Raw genomic sequence first — 25,535 nt, 5'->3', positions numbered from 1 at the left:
ATATTAATTGATATTGTTACCATGATCTAATGGCTCCTTCTTTAGTGAGATTATATGAAGAAATGTCAAAACCAACATATGTAATTTCTATTGGAGCTTGTCCTACTATAGGAGGAATGCTTAGTACAAATTTTTATAGTATCATCCATGGAGTGGATAAGTTAATTCATGCGGATCTCTATTTGTCAAGTTGTCCTCCTAAATGAGAAGCTATTAGAGATGCTATAGTAAAACATTGTGCAAAATAGCTCAAGAAATATATGAAGATAGAAATGAGCTTCAACAAAGAAAGAGGTATTTTAGTAGAAAGCATAGGTTTCATATTGGGTCTAGTTTTCTTATTGAAAATAAGGATTATAAGTACTTTACTCTTGGGGGATTAGTATGCTTTCTTTGGTTATCCTCAACTCTATGCATTGTTACTTCATCATCATTTATATCAATCTTTATGCACTAGGGTTTAGATCTTGGCATTGTACATTCAAAGATTATACACAAGCATCACACAAATCACTATTGATTCAATGACTATCTATGAAGATGGAAATCACCCAAATGGGTGGTTGAATAAGTAAAACCCTTACATAACCACCCAAAAAAACCTCATTTTTAAGATATCAATAGATCTTAGAAGATGGAATAGAGTACAAATTTAGATATCCCTTTTGGCATAACTTTGGAGGCTTAGAAACTATTTTGCGATCGGACACAATTGACCAGGAACACAATGTTACCCTAATTCTAACTCTAGGTCAATCCTACCATAGAGGCAAAATATTTTTGGGATTCACATGTATTTGATAGTTTTAGGTTCAAAAACTAAATTTGTTTTATGATTGGTGTAGTATAGTGGGCAGAAATATAGAACCCTTGATTCTTCACCTCTTAGTGCAAGTACCTTATTTTCATTTTCCAATCAACAATTTACATTCCAGATTTATTATTTCATACTTTTTCTTAGATTTATAAGTGATTCAATTTTATACCTATTAGGATCTCAAGGATTTGGACATTATTTCATCTATCTCCATAACCATTAGATCTTGGCTCATGTGAGTGCTTTTCTGTCGTTAGATTACATTGGCCTGCTAAGATATCTAATAACCTTGGGGGTTGATTAGAACTAATCCTTCTCCTTGACCCCCTCCTCTTGAGGTGTTGGGATATGTGATGAATTTATCTCTATTCCCTTGCTTCATATTCCACCCTACACAGTTTTGTAAACAAAATAAACGAAATATGGATAGTAGGATGACTCTTAAAGTGGGTCTCACCAAGTGTGCCAAAATGTAAACAACAAAAAGTAGTGTTTAAAAGACTTGAATGAGTAAAAAAAGACTCAAAATAATATATTTGAGCTAAAAATGTGAAAATACAGATAAATACAACCAAATAACTAAAGAAATGATGCAAAGCTTACTCCTTTAATGACTCAAAGTGTAGATTATTCATCTGAGATAGAGGTATGTGTCATGCTTGAATGGATGAAGTTTCGTTAAGGATGGAGGATGAGTGATTTCAAGCGATGGAGTTGTGGATGGATTTTGGTTTAGTGAGGATCTTTGGCTATTTCTTGGATGCAAAAGGGCATGATAATAATGCATAAAAACTAGGATGAATTGTGAAAGGGAGAGGGTTTAATTTATAAGAATGAAGAGGACGAAATGAATAGTCAAGAATCAAACTTGGAATATTCTTAAGAGTAGCCAAGATGTGAGGAAAATTTTGCACATGGATACAAGTGTTTTCTCAAATGCATAGTCTTATGATAAGTGTCACAAGAAGAATGCATGTGAGAGAATCATGGCTTTTTTGGGGAGAGTTGTGGTTGTGGGGGGGGGGGGGGGTGGTGTGATAATTTTGGGGGATGTGAATGGGAAAAGTGTGTAAGATGTGGATAGAGTGTGTAAGAAGGTTTTAAGAGAATTTAAGGTTGACATAAATGCATTTTGTTGAGGAGTGTGAGGATGTGAAAGAGGTGACTTGGCTTTGTGTTAGGATTTCTTAATCCTCATATCTAAAGTTGTGCAAATGAGCAGGTTTGAATTATAGAGTGATTAAGATGCAAGTGGAAAAGTTAGGAGAATGCAAGTGGGTCAGTTAACTAACAATATTTAATTATTTAAATAAATGGGCTTAGCATGGGTGAATGAGATGGATTGAGTTTGAACCAGGAGGTAAAGATTGGGTTGAGGGTTAGGCTAGGATTAGAGGATTGGTTAAAGGGTATTCTTTAATCAAAAGGGAATTTTGGGAATTAAATTAAATAGGTTTTGTATAATTATTTAATTTAATAGAGGAAGGGGGATTTAGTTAATAATTATACTATTGGTCAAGTTATATTGATTTATTAATTAGAATATAGTTAATTAATTAGGTTAATTAACTAGGGAATGACATAAACTAATTCAATATTAAATATTTAATCAATAATGCATTAGGAGAGAACTAAATAAGATTATTTAGTTGTGTAATAAGATTTAGGTGTCTAAACTTTCATTCTTGGAATTTTTTATAGTATTATCTCTATTTATTTAATTTTACATTTGATTGATGGAAATTCAAGAGAGTTTCTCCACATGTTATGGTCATTAGAGAGTTATAAGATCTATATATTATTTACAAAATATGGATCATGGTTCCTATATGTACAAATTTTTTAGAACCCTCATTCAAATAATATATTTGTGACCATTTTATAAATAATATAGAATACACCATCAATAATCAGTTCACTACACCTTCTACTATAATGAAAAATCATTGAGAAAAAAAAAAAACAATTATTATAGATCATAAACAACTACAAGTTAAGAATTTTAGTACTACACAATTAATATTTTTGAATGTGGAGGAAATAATTGTTTACAAGAACAAAAATTTCAAGATTTTAATATGCAAATTTTTATCTTATATTAGTTAGAGTTCCTTCCATAGACCTTGTTGCACTGTTGCCTAAAATATTTTTGATTTGAAACTTAAGTCATTTTTGTCAATTGCAGTGGAGGAAAGATGAGGAAAGATGATACCATTTTTTTGGACCATTAAAATAGAAAGGCTTAATAAGTAGTCTAGAAGTGTTTTGAGCCAACCTTGTTCTTTGACAATTTACATGACAAGTGGATGTATGAAAACTATTCATTTGGTTCTATGGTTGACTTTTGAGTCGTTTCAATTACGAGATTTTTTATTTCTCACTTCATGCTATTTATGTACCAAGTCAAATACAATTCAACCACTTTTTAATTTATCCCTTTTTGGAATTGAAATGAATTGCAACTTAAGAATATGATGTGATATACAAGGTTTTATAAAGAAAATACCTTGAAAATCTTGAACGTCTATGCTTAAGTACACCAATACTATTAATGGTTATTTAAGGAGGGAAATGTATAATGAGATGTTATCACGAATTTTACTTGCATATTTCAACACACATGCACATGTAGATACATATATAAATAGTCGCACATAAATACATATACATGGATATAAATATCTGCAATAGTATAATTGTTAACTGTAATAATAAATAAGTTTTTAAATTTTAAATATCTAAAAAATGTTAAGTTACCTAATAATGTATGTACAAAAGATACAATTTTATGATTTTTTTAAATATTTAAAATAAAATATATCTTATAAACTAATAACACCGTAAAAATACTATTAATAATTCAAATCTAAATATTCTAATTTTTTAATAAATGTTATGAATTATAAAAAGATAAAGTTGCAGAGTTCTTCAATAAGAAAAGGATCAAGAAACGGTTCATAAGAGAAACAGAAACAAGGAGGAGGAGCAAGATCTCGTTGCTGGAATAGGAATAGGAAATTAGAAATGTGTTTTCTATTTTTCATTTGGTGCGTCAATTGGAATAGGGAATAAGAATACATATTCCCATTTTACCCCTAAAACGAGCTCATATCCATTACAAAAAAAACTGTTATTGAAACAGCGATTCACATTCCCAATATACACTCCTATTCTCATTTTATATGCTGCAACCAAACGGACCCTTGATATATAAAATATGATCATTGATGATTGGCAATGAGGTTATAAGTGTAGAGGGCGGCTACGAAGCAAAACAAAACTGTCCGTCTGGAAAGCATCCGAGCTCCGCCTTCAAAACTCCAAATTTATACAAGTTGGCAGAAAAGTTGACACCTTTGAAATAAAAATGCCTGAAGACGGACACAATTATTTAATACAAACATTTAATCTCTAATATCTAGTGGTGAGTGGTCATAGAGAGCAAGAATAGTGCGAATCAGCATTAAAAAGCAAAAACAAAAAACAAAAGGGAACTAATAATGCAGATTTATAATGCATGTTTGGCCTATCTTTGAATACCACAAAATGGAGCTTCATCGACGTTGTCTGGCATTTGCAGTGCTAATCATCTTTGCCTCACAACCCACTGAGACGGCAGCAGCGAAGTTGAAAATAGGGAAAGAAAAGGTAAGCAAGTTGCATTTCTATTTCCATGAGAGAGTTTCAGGAAAGAACGTGACGGCCGTTCAGGTGGCGTCTGCTCCGTCAACGAATACTTCGCGCACTTACTTCGGATCAGTAGTTGTGATTGACGACCACTTGACGGAAGGCCCCGAGCCCACCTCCAAATCGTTGGGCAGAGCTCAGGGTCTGTACGCCCTGTCCAGTCAAGAGGATCTTGAGCTGTTAATGGCGGTCACATACGTTTTTCAGCGTGGGGAATTTAAGGGAAGCACACTGGCCGTGGTGGGCCACAGCGCTGTGTTTGATGAGGTAAGGGAGATGCCAATTGTAGGAGGGAGTGGGAGATTCAGGCTGGCTAGAGGGTTTGTCATCGCTCGCACACTCTCCTTCGACCCCCACACTGGCAATGCACTCGCCCATTACAATGTCACCGTGCTTCATCACTAGCATTATATAGTTGTATCAAGAGTTTTGTATGTCATTGTACGAACGGTTTTAACATTTCATATTAAGGTTTGATTCTTAGGTTAAAAGTGTTAAATAGTCATAATTGAATTACATGTCTACATCTAGATTCTAGGGTGCATTTCCTCTCGCTTGCACTAGAGATATGTTCATCCATTGTAACTTTAGTAATGATGGGTTATTCTGTTTCTCTTTTTGCATAGTTTGATTTGAAAGAATTGTAAGCATTCGAAGGTATTTTTATATCTTTGTGTTTTGTATACAATGTATGGTTTGATCAAGAAAGAAGCCCATTTGCTTTTAAATAGAGAAGACAATGGGTTGAATCTGAGAGATCGTACATGTCTATTTGAGGTCAATAATTTTGTTTAATGTCGAGGCAACTATATTAATTATTAAAATAGTATTAGATTTCCACAATGCATTTGATGTGAGCTAGTTTATTTCTGGATTCGATTGTGTGTATTTTTTTATCATCAACGTTTTGGATTACACTCTGTGATCCATCATCGGGATGAGAGAGTGCAAGACTGAAAAATAAAAAATATACAGATTAAGCTACAATGAGTAGGGACAATACTTAATTGTTGATGCTTGGATGTGATCTCTTGTTGATTACAAATTTAAAAAGAAAAGTGAAAATAAAAATAACAAGAAAAATTACAAGAAACATTCGCATAAAACACAGAGACACAAAAGACAATAAATTTTATAGTGGCTCACATGTAAACGGGATACATCTACTCTTCAACCTAGGATTCTTGGTTTTATTAATCTCTCATAGTACAATACAATTGCAATGTCCATCAATATATAAATAGTGTACAGTTTATGGAATATGGAAGACCAAGAGTTTTACTATTACAACTAAAAGGATTGATTATGTCAATTATAAACATAATCATGATTGGACTTCATACATCTAACACTTGCATCCAGCGGTGAGTTTGTTCACGTAGCCCTAGCTGAAAATGTCTTACATGCAATTGTTGTGGTACTAGAACTATATGTCTACTTATTGAATTTCATTTAGATGAATGCAGTTGGAAGATATAGTAGTTAGAGACTCATCAAAGGGTTATGTGTAGGATCATGGTGCGCCAAATTATGGCCTTAAGTGGCAATGAAATATCAAGGCATCAATGTTAGTCAATTTGATGTGAAATCTTAAACTAGTTATGAAACTTATATCAAAAAATTGTTGGAATAGAATCTGTAGTAAATTAATGTAGTTCCAGAAATATTTTGTGATCGAAAACAACAAAAATTTCGAGAAAATTTCGCTATATTTTCATGAATCTAAAAAAGAATCATGTTTGACTTTTTTTTCTATCTTTGATACATTTTGTCTGGACAGCACCCATAGTCTTCATAATAGAAATCACGATTACTCAAAGCATAGCTGTTATGCTTCTTTAACTAGATGATTCAATCTCTATCATCGCTGTTGTATGCATACTGTCCTTTAACTACATTTTGCATACATTTCTACTAGTAGAGAAAGTTCCTCTTTCCTTTTCAATAAATTTATTTTGTTTCAAAAGCAATCATGGGATTCTCTCAAAAAAAGAAAGTTCATGTGCCTTGTCAATGCTTTTGAATACACGTCTTAAAATTATTCTATCTTCCATCCCGCAATGGTATCCTAAGCTGCCATTTTAGCTTTTCCTACGAGGACGCTTTCACAGATTTGGTAGCCTGCCTTTCCACCATGTGACTGAAAAAGTTCCTAATCAACAAACATATTCTCTTTGTATTTGAGTCGCACCTACAAATACACAAGTATCATTTAAAGATATTAAATGCTTACCCTAACTAGTGTCGGCAAGTTTGGCGAGAAAAACCATTTTACAAGACGACAATAAAAGAAGTAAAAAACTGACAATACAACTCACAGAAAGTTCGATGCAGCGGTTGTTATGTTAAAAAACACCAACAAAGAACGCAAGGCAAGTTACATGACGGGATATATTATATGTGGAGGTTGGTAGTCTTGGCCTATATTTTAGCAGTAAGACTGGCGGGCATTTGGAGATGATAATGGAGTTAATAAGCTCATTGGCAGTGGTGCTCAGCATTATCACATTTGCCTCACAACCCACTGAGGCGGCAGCAATGTTGAAATTAGGAAAGTTGAAAAGAAGCAATCTGCAATTTTATTTCCACGACACGGTTTCGGGACAGAACGTGACGGCCGTTGAGGCGGCGTCTGCTCCATCGACCAAATCTTCTCCCACTTTCTTCGGAACGGTAATGGTGATTGACGACCCTTTGACGGAAGGGCCTGAGCCAGCCTCCGAACTGTTGGGGAGAGCTCAGGGTTTATACGCGTTTGCAGGCCAAACGGAAACTCGACTGTTAATGGCGGTCACTTACGTTTTTCAGAGTGGAGAGTTCAATGGAAGCACACTCGTCATGGTGGGTCACAACGATGTTTTTCAAGAGGTAAGGGAAATGCCAATTGTGGGAGGGAGTGGACAATTGCGGTTGGCTAGAGGATATGCCCTCGCCCACACACTATCCTTCGAGCCCAAAACTGGCAATGCAATTGTCCAATACAATGTCACTGTGCTTCATTATTATTAGTGTTACTTCTGCTGATTCATGCTTTAGCCTCTCTTGGGGAGCATCAACATTGTAACTGCCATGTCCCTTTATTTGCATCAATTTGTGTCTTGCTGGAAACTTTCTCCGTTTGAACAGTTTAGGTCATGGTAATGGGTTCCTTTTGGCTATTGTATTTGTTTATGATGGTCATCTTTAAACATTATATATTAATGGAAAAATAAAGTTTAGAAGAATAAGTCAATTTTAACTATTCAATGCTTTGGACGCGGCTATCCTCCCTACAAATTGCACCAATGACTAAATTTTAAAAAAATGAAAACACAATAATTTTTTTTGAAATTTTCATCATTTGATTTTCATGATCTATATATTTTGTGATAAAAAACAACAAAAATTTTGAAAAAATTTCACTATGTTTTTGTGAATCTGAAAAAGAATCATATTTGACTCTATTTTTTGTCTTTGGTGCATTTTGTCTAGATATTAGCCAGTGCTCAATACTTTTAGTTTAGAAATCAAGTCTTTGTGTAAGATGTTTAAGCTGTCTAACTTTTGAAGAAGAAAAGAAGGAACAAGTTTCATTTTAAGGAATTATGTGATATGTAATGCAAATCTTTTCACATCTTGATGAAATATGTAATTCAAGATCCATAAAATATATATATCATGGATCTTGAATTACATATTTCATCAAGATGTGAAAAGATTTGCATTACATATCATATATATATATATTCTCTCATCAAAGCAAGTGACTTTTTTGTTGAGAAATAGTAAATATGATAAATGGTTTAGAATATATATTATTTTATCAATAAATTTATAAGTATTTTTAGTCAAGGAGATGATTTTGTAGTTGAGCATCTTAATTTTATGCTTCTCTAATTTTAAAGTGGTAAGCTTAAATTGTTTATGTTTTTGAGCACTTTACTTGGTGGTCCTCTACTTATAATTAAGCTTTCAAATTTATATCATCAAATATGATGTCACATCAACAAGTATTTTTGTTGAGGCGTCTAAATTGGCCAAAAAAGTCAAATCCACAATTGTGCACTAACTCATATTTTATAGGTGTATTGATGTAATTAAATGTGTGTTAGTGTAACTGTTTATTTAATTTCAATTAGGCTTTTAATTATAATTAGTCATTGATACAAGTATGACGCATCTTCCTACGACTAGTCATCATTTAGGTGTTGTTTATTATATGTGTCAATTTCATTTAGACATCATACCCTAGCTTCATGTGAGGAAAATTTTCATCACTCATTGAGTGTTGGGTTCGCCTTCTCATTTGACCAAATTACTCTTACTATATGTATTACTCTTCTTCTTTTCTTTTTTTCATATCGATGGAGGTCAAATTTGTCCTCTTACTTATTATTGTTCTTCTAATTTATCTCTTTGCATCTTGTTAATGATTCCATGGTGTCAAAGCTTAGGTCATTGATTCAAGTCCCTCAAGCTCTATACCCTCTGTCCACATTAGCCTAACTTATTGATGTAGTACATAGTAGGTGAAAATCCCACATTGTACATTGTTATATCTAGCTCTCATGTAGGGGTTGTTGTAGTGATTATATCCTCAATGAGATCCCTCTCCATCACCAGTACTAGCATTTGGTTTGATGAAAAAATCTACAAGGTTCCACTATTAAAACATAATGTCATTGACTTATAAGATCTACTATTAAATAGACAATATAAATAAAAACTAATTTTTTTACATGACTATAGTTATATAGCTGTGCTGTATAAACTGGCAGTCACTAGTTTATTGAATTAAAGTAAATCTAAAACTACTAAAACATGTAATACATCAACATCCTCCCTATTACATTAGTTCAAACAAGAGTGGCACAAAGCAAGGATTTTGAACCCAACCCTTTTGGAGACATTGATGAAGCATCTTCACTAATCCTGCTTTCTCACCTAAGAAACATCAAAGTGACTCCATTATTGTATCTCTTAACTATATTAACCAAAATCATCTGTACAAGATAAGAGGATATAAAAAGCATTTCCATCCTCCATTCACAATGAGATACATTTCCTCCAAAAATTTAAATCTCTTCTAGGTGTGTCTTTAATGATTCTCAAGTTTTGTAAAATGAGAAATATATTTTCTTCTAAAGGTCTATAACTCCTTTGACTATGTCTAATGCATCTCAAGTGTTGTGAAAATGCACAAATCACTAACTGAGTGTCTACTCATGAGATGCCTTTCCTCTCAAAGTCTACATATCATCCCAAAAAACCTAGCATCTAATAAAAAAAAAGAAACAAATAATCAAACTCTTGTCCTATATTCCTTAAGTATCTACAAACATAGTTTAAAGCCCCATGTTTTCTTTAAGGACACAAAGAAAGTACCTATAACACAATCATTCATCCCTTAGCTATCTAAATTAGCTTGAGATGATAAATAGCTTCCTACCTCTAGTATTTGGTGTATTGTCTTTAATACTCTTCAAAGAAAAATATTTCATCTTTTTTACATGACAAGGTAAGTTATCATTTGTAGATGTCATTTATATGTATGGAAAAATCACAAAATTGTGCTTGACATTTAATTTAAATGAAATTTTAAATTTTTTTTAATGTTCTCATCAATGATTCTATTGGCTCATTAAATACAATTCATCCAATATGTCTAATTTTATAATAATAATGCTATGTAAATTATTTTCTTGTTGAATTTTAGAATTATTCATAGCAAGAAAATTTATTTCTTCAACTGTCATGTAACATGTTGGAAGTCTATTGGGAAAGAAAGATACCGAGAGGGATGGGGGTGGAGGGCTGAATTAGGGTCTCTTAAACTTTTGTCATTTGAAACAATTAACAAACTGATATCTTTTACCACTAACTCTTATTGAGAAACAATATCATAAATCATATAAGCATATAATGTAATAATATATTAGATCTAATCTCACTTATCACAACCATAAACATGAAAGTAAATGATCAACACATAACACAAAGATTTGGAAACCCAGAAACCCTCCAAGGTGAAGATAAAACTAGGGTGGGGATGACACCCACAAATCTTCATTGCTGCAACAATAAAGTTTTCTATTACAACTACAATTTTGATCACTTATGACTATCTACCCTATGAGGAGTCTACCCTGTTAAGAGCTATAAGAATTATGCAGTCTACGTTGATCAAAGGTTTTAAAACTTACAACAAAGTAAGAACTCGGTTAAGATATTTACATAGGCATGTTTGGACCACTCTATTAAGAGATTTAGACTAGACTAATTATTTATGCTAAAAGATGTATCAGTACCTGATCCTTTAGTTAGTACTATAATGCTTGATTATAGATCTCCTCTTTCCATTGTCTGATCCTTCTCTAATTTGATATAACTTTTTTCTTCACTTCACTACTCTTCTCAGTCACTTTGCCTTGTTTCACCTTTAGGCTTTTCTTTGGCATCCAAACCTTGCACAGTCACATATACACTCACCATACTAAAAATAGGGTTTAGATCCTCTTTATATAACCAATTGGAGAAGGTTCTAGATCAAGATAAATGATCCAAATTTCTTCCTTTTGTCACTTAAACCTTCCATTTTTTTGATTAGTTAAACACCTTTCATAGGGATTAATAATACATTCTAGAATATGTAATCTACTCCTTAAATTACTCCTTGATCATTAAAACATGCAATAAGTCGGCCAAAAATCATTTACATCAGTGTTTGTGCAATTCCAAACAAATATATCAATACTAGTTCACTTGGCACATGAACACTCAAATGCTCAGTCATGACTAATCTTCTGTTGTCCCCTAGCTTTTGAATACTCAACACTTAGTTCATAACTCGGCATGAGCTAACTCTATGTTGCTTGCGCAAACTAACTTCTATCTTACTTAGCATGTATAGGAGCACTCAGTGACTATAGACTAGCTCGACAATGATAATTGCTTGGTCTTAACTAAAATATGAACAAGTCTAAATACATTACTTAGCTGTAGTAATGGCCAACCAAATCTATCATGTAATTGATTAAGTGTTTGGCATTAATAAACAACAAGTTGTAGGGATCAACAATCTCCCCCTTTGACATTAGTGGCAAATACACTTTGTCATGATTTCACATTACATCCAAACTGAAAAGAGTACTCCCCCTTAGACTATGACTCAGTCTTCATAAAGACTTCAATATATAAAAATTATATATACATGACTTATATACTCTGACTCTAGATTACATGTTTTTTAATGAATCTTATGTTTGATATACATCTTCATATGTTTTCCCTTTAAGTTATGATATATTTCCCCAATACATATATACATCCCCCCTCATTTTTGTCACTTATGACTACTGGGGTGTAGGGGTCAAACCATACTTATCCAAAAATGGTTTCTAAACCTATGGTATCATGGTTAGGGCATGATCCCAACTATTTTTGACTGATTCTAGTAGTTGAGTCTTTATTTCTAGAATGGAAGCCAGATCAACTAAACTGTCAATCATGGAGAGATTTGGATTTCATTGTGCTACCTCCTTCGCTAATATAAGCTGTCTCTGCCTAACTTCTAAATGAGGTAACAGCATTGTCCAAATGGAGAGGAACTTAGCCCTTACTCTTCCATCATTAGCCACCAACTCAATTAATCTTCCTTGAACAAAAGCTAATTTATTGAAATAATTGGCACTAGAACTTGCACCCATTTTCAAATAATGTGTTCACGCTTTCAAATCTAATTGTTTCATTTCAATCAAATCTTGATTCTCCTTTGTAAATAATTTGACATGACACAAATTTTTGTGCAAAGAAATAATATTCTTTAGAACATCTTCTACAGTATTTATTAGATTTGACAAGTGTCCAAGTTTCTTATTATAGTTTGAGTAGAGACCTTTTCAATGAATTTTTTCTCAAATTTTTTGGAACTCCACTCCATCAACTTTTCATTAGCATCTATATCATCATTATTTATCTTCTCAACAATATGAACCAATTGAGCCACTTTTCATTTATCCCTTTTCATAATTGTAATGAATGAGAACTTTAGAATTATGATGTGATGTACAAGGTTTTATAAAGAAATTAACTTGATAATCTTGAATGGCTATATTTAAGTAGAACAATACTATTAATGGTTATATTTTTTGATAAGAGGGAAATGCATTATGAGATGTTATCATGAATTTTACCTATATATTTCTTTGCACACAAAATTACATGTACATGTAGATATGTGCGCACGCGCGCGCGCACGCACACACACACACACACACACACACACACACACACACACACACACACACACTTGCATATTTCTTTGTACACAAAATTACATGTACATGTAGATATGTACACACACGCACACGCACGTGCATGCACACGAACATGCACATGCACGCGCACACACACACACACATCTGTAATAGAATTTCTACTATAATGACATTATAAAATTTAATTTGTATAATTGTTAAGTGGAATAATATTTATTTATTTATTCTAGATATCTAAAAGATATTAGTTTATCTAATAATATATGTAATGTATAGTACAAAAGATACGATAAATAAACTAATAAAAACATAAAAATAATATTAATAATTCAAATCTAAATATTCTAATTTTTTAATAAATAAGAAAGACCATAGAAACAGTTAAGAAGAGAAACAAAAACAAGGGTTGCTTGTAGCTGGAGTCCCTGCCTAGCGTGGGTAAGTAGCAGAAAGTGAATGTGATGTGTTGATAATTTGATTGGCTAAGTTTTTTTTTTTAAATACAATATATTGGCAGGCACTACACTTTTGACATTATGTACATTTCTAGAATACATATGATCATAGAACAAATTATGGGTTTGGATTTGAACCCCTTAAATCAACTCTAACAAAAGGGAGATAACATTATCCAAAATGCAAGTCTTGATATTATGGGTTATGTGATGCAGTAGTATCCTAGGGAAGTTAGCAATCTTGTATGCAAGGGCTTTGTGCTTGAGTTTGTGGAGTTATGATTTGCATGATTGGGGACCTATTCAAGGCATATTAGGGAACCTTTCCTTAAGTATGCATGATGCTTGGAGTCATCGTCTTGGAGTTAGAGCCATTTTAGTGGTTGCTAGTAATGTGTTCCTATTTATTGGCAAAGATTTGGAGATTTCATTTGTGAACTTTGATCCGAGGGATTTGGTGTGTGACTCTTGAATTTGGATAGTTGGTTGGCACGTGGACCTATGTCTAATTGCATGTATGCTTATGTGGTCTTATGAGTTAGTTATGCATTGTAAACTTTAGGTCTGTCCTAAGTATTTAATTTTATGTCTTGTATTTAATATCTGCACAATTTGACTTGTGGTTTGATGGATATATTTAATGTGGGTGTATTTAATAAATATAACAAAAATAGGGAAACTTGTGGTCATGCAATATTTAAGAAGGGCTTGGGTAACTTTGTAGGCATAATCTTGGGGGAGATCAAGTGGAAGAAGAGGAGTAGGGGAGATAGCGAAGTTTGAGAAGAGCTAGAAGCTAAGTGTGGCTTGGGAAATAAGAAGGTTGATTACTAGCTTGTGATCATGAGTTTAGATTCTTCTTGGATCTCTCTACTAGGTTGTGGATCTAGGCTAGCTAGAGGTTTGGATCTTGTGAGATATTGTTGAACTTTTATTGTATTTGTTGATGTATTTGGTCGTAACCAAGCATGTTGGATGAAAATATTATTAAGATAATTGACATTGTGTGGATCTAAGTCTCTATGTTATTATTTATATTCCATCGTGTGGTTGTTTTTTAGGGGCTAGGACACCTCCTTTGGGAACTCTCCTGCCTTGCACTGTGTCAGGTGGTATGAAAGTGAAGGTTGGATTTGGTTGATTTGTTGCAGAAGGTTTATGAAGATCTAGGAAGATTCCTTCAAGACAATTGGACCCTGGAGAAATTGAATATCTCTATGATGTTGTATAAATGAGGATCTCAAAGAAGAATAAAGAATAATTTAGATATGAGATGATGCTAATGAAGAGTTATATGATCGCTAAGGTCATAAGTGTTATAGGTTGTGTACCTCAGAAAATGGGTACCAAAGATCATTATGAGGAAGCTACTGAAGAATTTGAGGTTGTTATATCAAGTGGTGTAGGTAGAACTAATCAAGTTGAGAGACCTAAGGGAAATAGCACTAGTCTATTTGATAGATTTGGATCTCAGTTGAAGCTGAAGCATAAGATGGAGGTTTCTAATTTTTCAAGTTCTTTCAATCCTAAAGACCTAATTGATTGGATTAGTGAATTGGAAAATTACTTCGAGTTAGAGGATATTGAAGATCTTCTAAAGTGAGGTTGGCACAAACTAAGTTGAAAAGACATGTTGCTTTATGGTGGAAATAATTTCAATGAGATAGAGAAGAGGAAGGTGAAATGAAGATCACTAAATGGAGATTCATGATGACTAAATTGAAGGCTAAGCTTATTCATGTTGATTATGAACTTGAGTTGTTTAAGAAGTTGCAGAATCTAAAGTTTAAGAAGTCTGGACATAGAGAACTATCTAAGGAGAAGGTGGATAGATATATTAATGGATTGAGATTATTATTCAGGATGAGGTTGGTACCCTAAATATTGATTTGGTTGAGGATTATTATCAATATGATTTGAGTGAAGAAGATAAGTTGAAGAGAAGACATCAAGGTAATCCTTAAGGGAAGGAGAAGCAGGATCGCTTGGTGAAAAAAAAAAATTATTGAAGATGAACCAAAACTTGTTGAACACAAGAAAAGGAAAAAAAAAGGCAGATTTAAGGGTCCTTGCTACAAATGTGGTGAAGAAGGTCATGAATCTTTTGAATGTACTAAAGTTGGTGATAGAAGAACTACTATAGTATAAAAGGATAAAGACTCAGTAAATGAACCTAAAACAAATGGAGATAGTTTGTTGATTCGTAGAGTGTAACAACCGCTTTTTCCTAGGTCTTAATTAACAACTAACATATCAAAGAAATATAGTTATTACTTCATTTTCATAGGAAGACAATTATATCGGTTATGTTCATGTGAATGAGATTAATAGTTACAATTACTTAAATAGAAAATTTATAACTAACATCTGAAAATACCATCAATGAATTTATTATGGAATCTAAAATCTACATACCATGGAATTCAAACCGAAAATTAATGTAGGGATGCTTCTGCAATCACCCAGATTAGTCCACAAATATCACTTAGGATCAATTGACAATTACCATCAAATACCACTATATCATTTAGGGCATCACATACCACTGTATCAATTAGGGCATCAATTACCATTAGATCATTTAGGGCATCAGATACTACTGTATCATTTAAGGCTTCAGATACCACTATATCATTTAGGGCATTAGATACCACTGTATCATTTAGGGCATCAATACCACTATATCATTCCTTTATTTTTGATGGCTTAACTATAGAAATAACATAAGATTAGAAGATAGCCATTATTCTTATAAATGAAAGATTGAAATAACAATCCATTAGATAAATCAATCTCTCGAAAATAAATATATTCCACATTCAATTAGAATATCAACTAATCTAACTAATTACCAATTATATTGACAATAAGAGTTGCTTTCATTTAAAAAAAAATTGTAACATTGATACAACTCAATTAGTCTTACCTTCTACTTGAATTTATATCTTAAAAGTAAAAATACCTATTTCTAACAAATTTTTGAATGCATAGCTTATCTTTATCTTATGCATGTCTGACATCTTGTGGAGAGGGGAAATATTTTCAAGGGCTTAAAAACCCAATCTCTGACCATAACTTACCCCCCACATAATCTCAAATGAGAAAGACCCTCCCTACCTAGAATAGACATGGAACACCTTGCCAGCCACTGAGCGTCTTGGTATCTAATAACACCACTCAAATTAACTATAGGAGTAAATAATAAACATGATCATGCATGAGCTACTAAATGATTCCTTTAAAACAAATAAACATTGTTAAATCACATCTAATTCTATTTCTTGTTATTGCAGACTCCTTTCTCTCACGTCTTCACCCTTTTCCTTGGTTGTACAGTTGAGTGAGTCCCAATTGTTTGAATCTTAGAGCAATCAGTTCTTTTTGTTGATTCTCAACTGTTTCATGATTAATATATGTTCCATCTTATCACAACCTATGATTTGATGAAAATGTTCTTTAAGACTTGCAGAAAATATCATTTGAATTTTCATCTCCAATGGAATAATAAATCATGATATCATAACATGGTTACTTGGCATTTATTTTCCATAAACAACTCTAATTAGAGAAGGTCTAACCTATGATATCAAGCAAGATATTTTGCATCATGAGATAAGTTGTAGCTTACTGCTATGTAATTTAGGTTTGTTGTAACAAATGAATAAGAAAATCATATTGTGATGTTTAGATTTTGGATCTCCAAATAGTCTAGAATAATTTGAAAAGGAAAAGGGGTCTTGGTGGAATCTCAACAACCTACCTCACTTTCGACTATGAAGTTATTGAATGCTAAACCTAGTATGAAAATAGCTCACAATTTCGGCAGAATAATAGTATAAAGAAATCATGGAAAGGAACAATGCAATGATTACAATTGATAACAACAGAGTTATCGTGCTATGAAACATGTGGTCCGTAATATGGAAGAAGACAGCTGATGAATACAAAAGTTGGATGTTATATCAAGGAAGTGTTTTCCTAGCTAGCCACTATGATTTAGCCTCCCATAAATGTTCTTTAGGCACCAATATCCAATGTAAAAATGTATCACATATTCTACAATCAATATTATAAAATAAAACTATTATGCAATCAAGATTATAAAATAAAACTTGGATTTCTATGGGTGGCAGTGATCTTCCATTTGAGATTTGCATGTTATCAACTTATGAAAGAAAGTCAAAAATGTGTGTGTGTGTGTGTGTGTGTGTGTGTGTGTGTGTGTGTGTGTGTGTGTGTGTGAGAGAGAGAGAGAGAGAGAGAGAGAGAGAGAGAGAGAGAGAGAGAGAGAGAGAATTGGGTGCTTGAAAAAGATACATCCACCTCTCACTTACAACTTCTTATAAAAGGAATAATGTAACTTCTTAGTTTCCAAGAAGTTGTAACATAAAGGAAATGTATTGGCTCTTGGACGTCAAATAAATGAGCCAAGTGTTCAATCAATTTTAAGCAAGAAAGAGAATAAAAGGATGGAAGAAGATTTGAAGGTTATAAATCAAAAATATTATGGTTTATATTTATCTACGTACAGATAGATATATTGGCGAGGTGACATAATTATATTATAAAGAAAATAATATTATGGTGTCAATTTATATTTATATCTATGTGTATGTACATAGGTATATATTATTGTCCGTGAACATATATTAAAATAATATGGTGAAAGATGATTCAAAACCTTTGAGGTATGCATTATATTTTAATAAAGTTAATTTATGTTTTAAATTGTTTATTTAATAGCTCATGCAGTTCCATCAATTGTATCATGATGTTCAAGTTGCTAGGTCCTCAACCATGTGATTCACAATTCATACCCATTTCCCCAATGATGGTGATGCTCATGTGCCCAATTCTTTTTTGGTAATGCTTCCACCCCTTCAATGTGCTTTCTACAAGGAAATTCTCCGCAGTTAAATGATATTACCATAACAAGTTATTTAATCATAAATAATCATAACAGCTAACTGCCTTTTCAATTCCATGAATTCATGATAAATAATCAACTAGCATGTTATCTTTACATGAAATTATAATAACTAACCATCTTACCATTTCACAGGATTAGAACAAATTTAACTACTAACTGACTTCATGTGAACCTCAATGGCTATAATAACATTTAAATTAGGTCAAAAATTGGGATGTAACATACCATTCCCCTTGTGTTTCATCATCCTCAATGAACTTGAAATTGTAAAGAACATTATAAAGGAGCATTTAAAATTGGAATATAATGTACCATTCCCCTTTGTGTTTCATCATCTTCGATGATCTCTGCAATTTTAGACACTAAAAGAATATTTCAAATACAAGATTTATATAGTGTCATGATATCATTTCTTTTCAAAATTGGATCAAAATCTAAATCATGATAAGAATTCAAGGTCTTTGTTTACTCCAATGTTTCCACAAAGATGCTTGCATGATATCATAAAATTAAACACATACTCACCTGAGTTCATTTTACTGTAAGTCGTGGTCACCTCAGCATCACTTGAGTTGATTATGTTGTAGGATATTCTATTTCATATTCCTATCATACTCATGTTGACACTCGGCATATCATTAGTTTGATTCCCATATTGATATCTTCATTTATAAGAGAATTTTCAAGGTTTAATAACTAAGAGTAAGATAAGAATTCAAAATTGGAATTCTTCAACTAGCAAATTCTAGATCATAACTTGATCACATAATTTAAGTCACTTATATATACCATCTAACATATGGCACTCATTAATGAGTAGATCATCCCTACAAACTTATAGATCACCTGAAAAAGGTTAACAAATCCATGTTTTCCATTTATGTAACCTTGGCCTTCATGCCCATCTTATCACCATAAAATTTCATCAAGATATTCATCCCATGATAGAAATATACTTCATCTCTAAAGAATATAAATAGCTTAGTATGTCAAGTCAACATCACATGTGTATTATACATGTATAGCAGTATATCAAAAGGTAGAAACATGATATATTATGAAAGATCATTAATCAAAATCATAGAGGTTATGTTTAACAAGGTACCACAATATAGGTGTCCCAATCTCTTAGCACTTGGACAACATGCCCACATGCAATTCCTAAGACAGTGTGCAATTTTGTCTATATATATTCTCCACCCATCCTTGGGTTGTGAATTGATCATAAGCATCAGAAAAAAATTTGCATAGGGTTCATATCGAGTAGCTCATCATTCATATGTAAATATTTGGAAGTTTATCTTTTCCATTTGTGTGACCTAGGCTTTCACGCCTATCTTGTTAGTGTAATTGTTTCAAGGAAAAGTTTACATCTATAAATAAGCATTGATAGTTTCAATTATGCAAGTGTATTTACTACATATTGGAGTACAAAATGACCTTGTCATTTAATCAACATTAGAAAGGATTATTATTCAAAATCATGGTTCACGATTTTGTTTTTCCTTCAGTTCAAGTTAAAAATAGATAACAAAATATTACTACCATTTCATAAGAATAGGAATATAATTGCCTAAAGTAAATGCTAGGAAAAATGAACTAAAAAGAAATATTTAGCCATCATTAGGGTTTAGATAACATCTCATCAAGGTTATAATAGTTGGTTTGTATTGTGCAAGCCTTGACATTTGGACCCATTTTAATCTTCTCATTCTCTACTGAGAATGACCCTCCCTCCTAGGATAACGCACATGTACCATTTTGATGGAAGTATCATTGGAGAATGGAAATCAATTTTCATTCCATTTGGAACTAGAACCTCTTCAAAGTTGCATGCTACTATAGATAGATCCACAGTCAAATGGAAACCACTTATGCCTGGCTTTGTCAAACTCAACTTTGATGGAGCTTCTAGAAGTAATCCAGGAAAATCATGCTTGGGAGCTTGCATTAGAGACTGCATTGGTAATTTCTTGGCAATTGCAATGGCATCCCTACCTATATGAACTAACAATATGGCTGTGTCTCAGTCGTTGCTCTCAGGACTAATTCTAGCAAAGACAGGGAACTTCCATTAGGTGCAAATTGAAGGTGACTCTCAAGTTATAATCTTAGCTTGTATCAAGAGACAATCATCATCTTGGAAACTCAAATATATGCTCCAACAAATTTGGAATATCATTGATCAGTTTCAAGAGGTCAAAATTTCACATACATACAGAGAGGGTAATAGAATGGAAGATTATCTCTCCAACTTAGGTTGTAATGAGATTACAACTTTTACATTAAATTCTTCTGCATTCATGGAGCATTATAAGGACTTGCAGGAGCTAATGGCTAATGCCCTATAGAAGCCAAGTACAATGCATGCGCCAAGCTAGAATTTCTTAATGGTGCCGAGTGACTTTAGGTGCCAAGCTAGAATTTCTTATAGGTGTCAAGCCAAAGTTTCTTATATGTGTTGAGTGACTTTAGGTTCCAGGCATGATACATGTGTCGACTAATTTATATGTACCGAGTCACAGTTGATGCTGAGTAAACTTGTGACTCCAGGTGTCGAGTGTGTTACATGTGCCGAGTGATCTATACATGTCGAGTCACAGTTGAGGACTTCAGGTGTCGAGTGTGTTATATGTGCCAAGTGATCTTTATACTGAGTAAGCCAGTGATTTCAGGCACCAAGTGTGTTACATGTGCTGAGTGATATATAGATGTCAAGTCACAGTTCATGATGTGCAAGCCAGAATTCCTTATGTGCCGAGTAATGTCAAGCTAGCCACTGACTACAGGTGTTGAATGTGTTTCATGTTCTAAGTGGTCTACATATGCCAAGTAATATGGAGCTAGCCACTAACTACAGGTGCTGAATGTGTTTCATGTGCCAAGTGGTCTACATATGCCAAGCCATTGACTATAGGTGTCGAGTGTGTTTCATGTCTGGAGTGGTCTACATGTACCAAGTGGCCTACATATACCGAGTTTGTTTCATGTGCTGAGTGGTCTACATATGTCGAGTGGTCTACATATACCATGCTACTTGACCATAGCTATAACCGAGCACTCATGGGTAGTCTAACATCACTCAATGGTCACCAAGCATTATCCAAATTGGGTACCAAATAGTAAATGGTGTCTTTATAAATCAGACTACCATGTGCAAGATTATGGTAAAATCATACTAAATCTTCCTCATTGAGAAGAATCTTCTTGGCTGACATCATCTGAAGTACAATTTTTCTTTAATTTGGGCATGTGGTACTTTGTACATGACAAGATTAAACTCAAATACTTACGGCAATAGATCAACTTGCTTATTCATAAATTTTGGGGGCATCAACTTTGTACTTTTCCCAACACAAATTGCAACTGGATTTTGATTTTATAAATGGACCTCTTCGCCTTCATCTTTTTGGTTTTCTATTCTTGCCATCTAAATTGCCTTCAAAATGTCGCTTTCACAAGAATCATGCATGAAATGTGATTCTTGTCACCAATTTCACAACTGAATTCTTCCTAAAAACTTTAGAATCAAACTTCAACTGGCGTTGGAGGAAGATGCAATCTCTCACCCTCTAGACGATGTGGTCTTGGACACTATGTTCATTGTGCACTCCTACAACATTCACTAAGTGATTCAAACCATAATTGGAGAGGATCACTTTTTTGTATCCGTAAGAAATGTGTTATTTCCTTCAACTTTGGTTTCCATATTCCTGTCTAATGCCATGGATCTCCTATAGTCAACATCAAGATTGGAAATTATTGCTATCAAGGTGGTCTGACAGGAATACTGGACTAAAAACAAGTTGAAAAGGGTGATGTAGAGCTATGATCTATGGTTCAAAAATGCCTTGGTAGGTGGAATATTCTCAAGAACCATGCTTATGAAGAATCATAAGGCTATGATTACATTTGAAGCGCTACAGAAATCCTTTGGCATAATCCTCGGTTCCTGACTAATACCCTACAATTCATAGCACGTGCTCTAGGTTATCAACTGATAGAGGACATTAAGAAAGTAGGATTTTCTCTGATTGACATTTTGGGCATTCTAGTTTTTGAAGCACGAGAAAAATTTGTGAAGACACCTTTGGCTCCCCCAACTTAGTCAGTTAGTGAACTAGGAGGCTAGTCGATTTTAGCTCTTAATGCTCCTGGTTTTGTCCACCATGTCTCACAAGAAACTACTTGGCTACCTCACTTAGTTGTCACCAAAGAAAATGTTTGGGGTGCGTCATCTTCCATTGGTGTTTCAGATGCTGCTACGGAGGGCCTGAGCTTGGGATGGGAGGTTGCTCCTTTAACATGTTCAAATCTTGGATGGGGCCTCTCTGTAAATTCTAGCCTGGCAACCACTCCTGTTATGGGCACCTCAGGGGAGGATATGGTAGAAAGATAGCATAAAATTTTCTTTCTATTTTCTTTTGGACTACTTTCCATACTTTAGGCATGTCATATAAATTGTTGAAAATCTTGACAGAATTCGAGGCCTCCATGCCTGTTGTGTGATGAAAATGTTAAATTCGACAAAATTTGAATTTTTGATGATATGAGTTTTGTTCATCGATAATTAGTTTTGTTCATCAATATAATAAGGTTGTATATATTGATGTTAGTTATTTGTACATATTGCAACGATGCTCGGTTTTCTTTTTGGTTCTTTCCTAGTTGAGCTCTTGAACCAATTTATTTAAAATATATATCTAGTGGCTCATCCACTTTTGCAAAAAAAAAAATTAACTTCAAAATGCATTTACAAAATGTTGACACACCTAATCACAATATTATTTTTTATTCTTATTTTTCCTTTGATTATTTATATTTTATTTTGAATGTGGGATTTCATAACTTTAATGATATGAGAAATATATTATGAAATATTGTCATAAAGTTTACTTTCATATATACATAGATACACACATGTGTAAAACATAATTCAGTTTGTAATAGTAAAATTTAACTTCAAAATGCATTTAAGAAATGTTAACATGCCTAAACATGTATATGTTACATTGCTAAATTGAAAAAGAAAGAAAAAAAACACATATTAAAAATATACAGTTTGATAATTTATTTTAATTGTTCATTATAATATATTTTAAAAACTAACAAGGACATTAAGTTTATTAAATGATTAATATGTAAATATTCTGATAAGTAGAATATTTCTACATCAAGTCAAATTGTGATATTGCTATCAATTTAACTATGTCATTGACTCATGTTTCATGAGTAGTAATTCACACATGAATACATCTCTCATGAGAATAAATGGAACACTTAGCATTCATTGGATCTAGGTGAAGCACATGGACTTACCGGGAGGTCACCCATCCCAGTACTACTCCAACTTGAACGCGCTTAACTACGGAGTTTCCACCATAGTTAAACTCACACTGCTTGTAAATATTCTATTTTTTAATAAAACATTATAATATATACAATTTATTTTTATATTATTATTATATATTTTTTGAAATGTTATAAATATTTTAAAAACCAAAAGTAAATAGAACAAGACAATTACAATGAACAACTAGAAAAGAAGAAAATGTAAACATTTTAGTAATATCTTCCAATGCTGCTGTCATATAATATAATCATCAAAGAGGATATTGCAAGTCAAGAGAACAGCTACGAAGAAAACCAAAAGAGTCCGTCGAAGCATCAAGGCCGTGCCATTCTAACTCCAAATGCATATAAGATGCCCCCGACAAATTCACAACATTTAAAAGAGTTAGAATTGTTACAGGGATCTGCGGTCGGCAAGTTCAGTGTGAACAACCATTAAACATGCAACAATTAGAAAAAACCAAAATGTTAATAATCCAACAAACGGTAAAGTTGATGCTTTGCAGCAGATGGCAGAGGTTAGAACAAATCCAAACATTAGAGGTAATCAGGGATGTTGAAGGACAAGTAGAGTGAAAACAAAAGGGGAATAACAGAATAGGCATTAGGGTTAGATGCTTGGTATCTGTCGGTCTATTTAGTCGTTCAAAGAAAGAGTAGTCAACAGTTGGGGATGATGGAGGTTTATACACATTCTGTGGCATTTGCAGTGCTGGTCATGAGTATTCTCATATTCTTTGCCTCACAATCAACTGAGACTGAGACGACGGCAGCAAAGTTCAAAGTGGGGGAGGAAAAACTAAGCAACTTGCATTTCTATTTCCATGACAAAGTATCGGGAGAGAATGTGACGGCCGTGGAGGTGGCTCACGCTCCATCCAGCAATACTTCTTCCACTTTATTCGGAACGGTGATGGTGATTGATGACCTCTTGACGGAAGGTCCCGAACCCACCTCCAAATTATTGGGAAGAGCTCAGGGTGTGTATGTGATTGCCAGTCAGGAGGATTTTCAGCTGTTAATGGCGGTCACTTACGTTTTTCAGAGTGGAGAATACAATGGAAGCACGCTGTCCGTGGTGGGTCATAATGCTGTGTTGAACGAGGTGAGGGAGATGCCAATTGTGGGAGGGAGTGGGAAATTCAGGATGGCTAGAGGATATGCCCTCGCCCACACACATTCCTTGGACCTTACCTCTGGGAATGCAATTATCCAATATAATGTCACCGTTCTTCATTACTAGTACATCAATATCCTCCGTTTGGGAGCATGAATGGATTATGTATTGGGTCTCTTTAGGTAATGGATTTGTGTGTTGGAGAAAGATCCATAATTTTGATCTTGCTTTATTTGAGGATGTCTTTTGATTCTTATTTGATATTAAGAAAGAAAAGATAAAAAGAAAGATAGTCCATGCAAGATTATGTGAAATTTGGATGAAGGTGCAAGTTGAAGAGTGGAGTTTTGAAGTATAGTTTGACCCTAGATGAACTGAAATGTTACATTTTCTTAATGTAATATAGTGCATGAGGATAATAGATATGTAATAAGACAAAAAATATATATTAAAAATAAGATGATATAATTGAACAAAATATTATTCATCATAAGAATTGGGGCTTAACTTTGGCGTCGGTGGGACAATCTATATATAATGATCAATAAGAGACTTTTTTTTCCTCTCAATAAAAAATAGTCTAAGAAGAGTCATCATGCTATTCATAGAACATTCTAGTGTATTGGCGGAAGCATCTTCTAGAGTAGACATATGAGCTTCCTAGATAAGCACCATGTTGTCGAATGGAGTCCAATGTTCAAATCTAGAGATAATGAGTCAGGATCATCAAAGGAATGTGATAAAAACAAAAGTCTCCAATAGCTAGGAAAACAACTTCAGCAACTAATCTAAGAAAAAAAACAAGTGAAGGATGCAATGAATCCACGAAGAAAAAAGTGGATCCAACCCATGTGGACAAGAGGAGGCTAAAAGGAATCCTCTTATAGGATGAGTAGATATTACAATATAATACTTTCTTTTT

General features: G+C 33.4%; 1 protein-coding gene and 2 pseudogenes across 1 annotated transcript; all 3 read left to right on the top strand.

The window, feature by feature from the left end:
* The first annotated feature begins 4,363 nt into the window (after positions 1–4,363).
* LOC149533463 (dirigent protein 23 pseudogene) lies at positions 4,364–4,909 on the top strand (annotated as a pseudogene).
* Positions 4,910–6,977: 2,068 nt separating this feature from the next.
* LOC149533462 (dirigent protein 23-like) lies at positions 6,978–7,521 on the top strand. Its single transcript, XM_089804177.1, has one exon. The coding sequence runs from the start codon at positions 7,043–7,045 to the stop codon at positions 7,511–7,513; it is 471 nt and encodes a 156-aa protein (XP_089660303.1). The 5' UTR covers positions 6,978–7,042; the 3' UTR covers positions 7,514–7,521.
* Positions 7,522–24,169: 16,648 nt separating this feature from the next.
* LOC149533461 (dirigent protein 23 pseudogene) lies at positions 24,170–24,739 on the top strand (annotated as a pseudogene).
* Positions 24,740–25,535: the final 796 nt, after the last annotated feature.

Source organism: Cupressus sempervirens, chromosome 10 (genome assembly GCF_028749045.1).
Source record: "Cupressus sempervirens isolate cs-2001-9-10 chromosome 10, ASM2874904v1, whole genome shotgun sequence".
NCBI classification, from domain to species: Eukaryota; Viridiplantae; Streptophyta; class Pinopsida; order Cupressales; family Cupressaceae; genus Cupressus; species Cupressus sempervirens.
The sequence above is the reverse complement of the archived record's forward strand: the minus strand, read 5'-3'. Positions and strand labels throughout refer to the sequence as shown.

Excerpts from the sequence above, each read along its gene's own strand:
- LOC149533462 (XM_089804177.1), top strand. The coding sequence starts at position 7,043 with ATGTTGAAATTAGGAAAGTTGAAAAGAAGCAATCTGCAATTTTATTTC.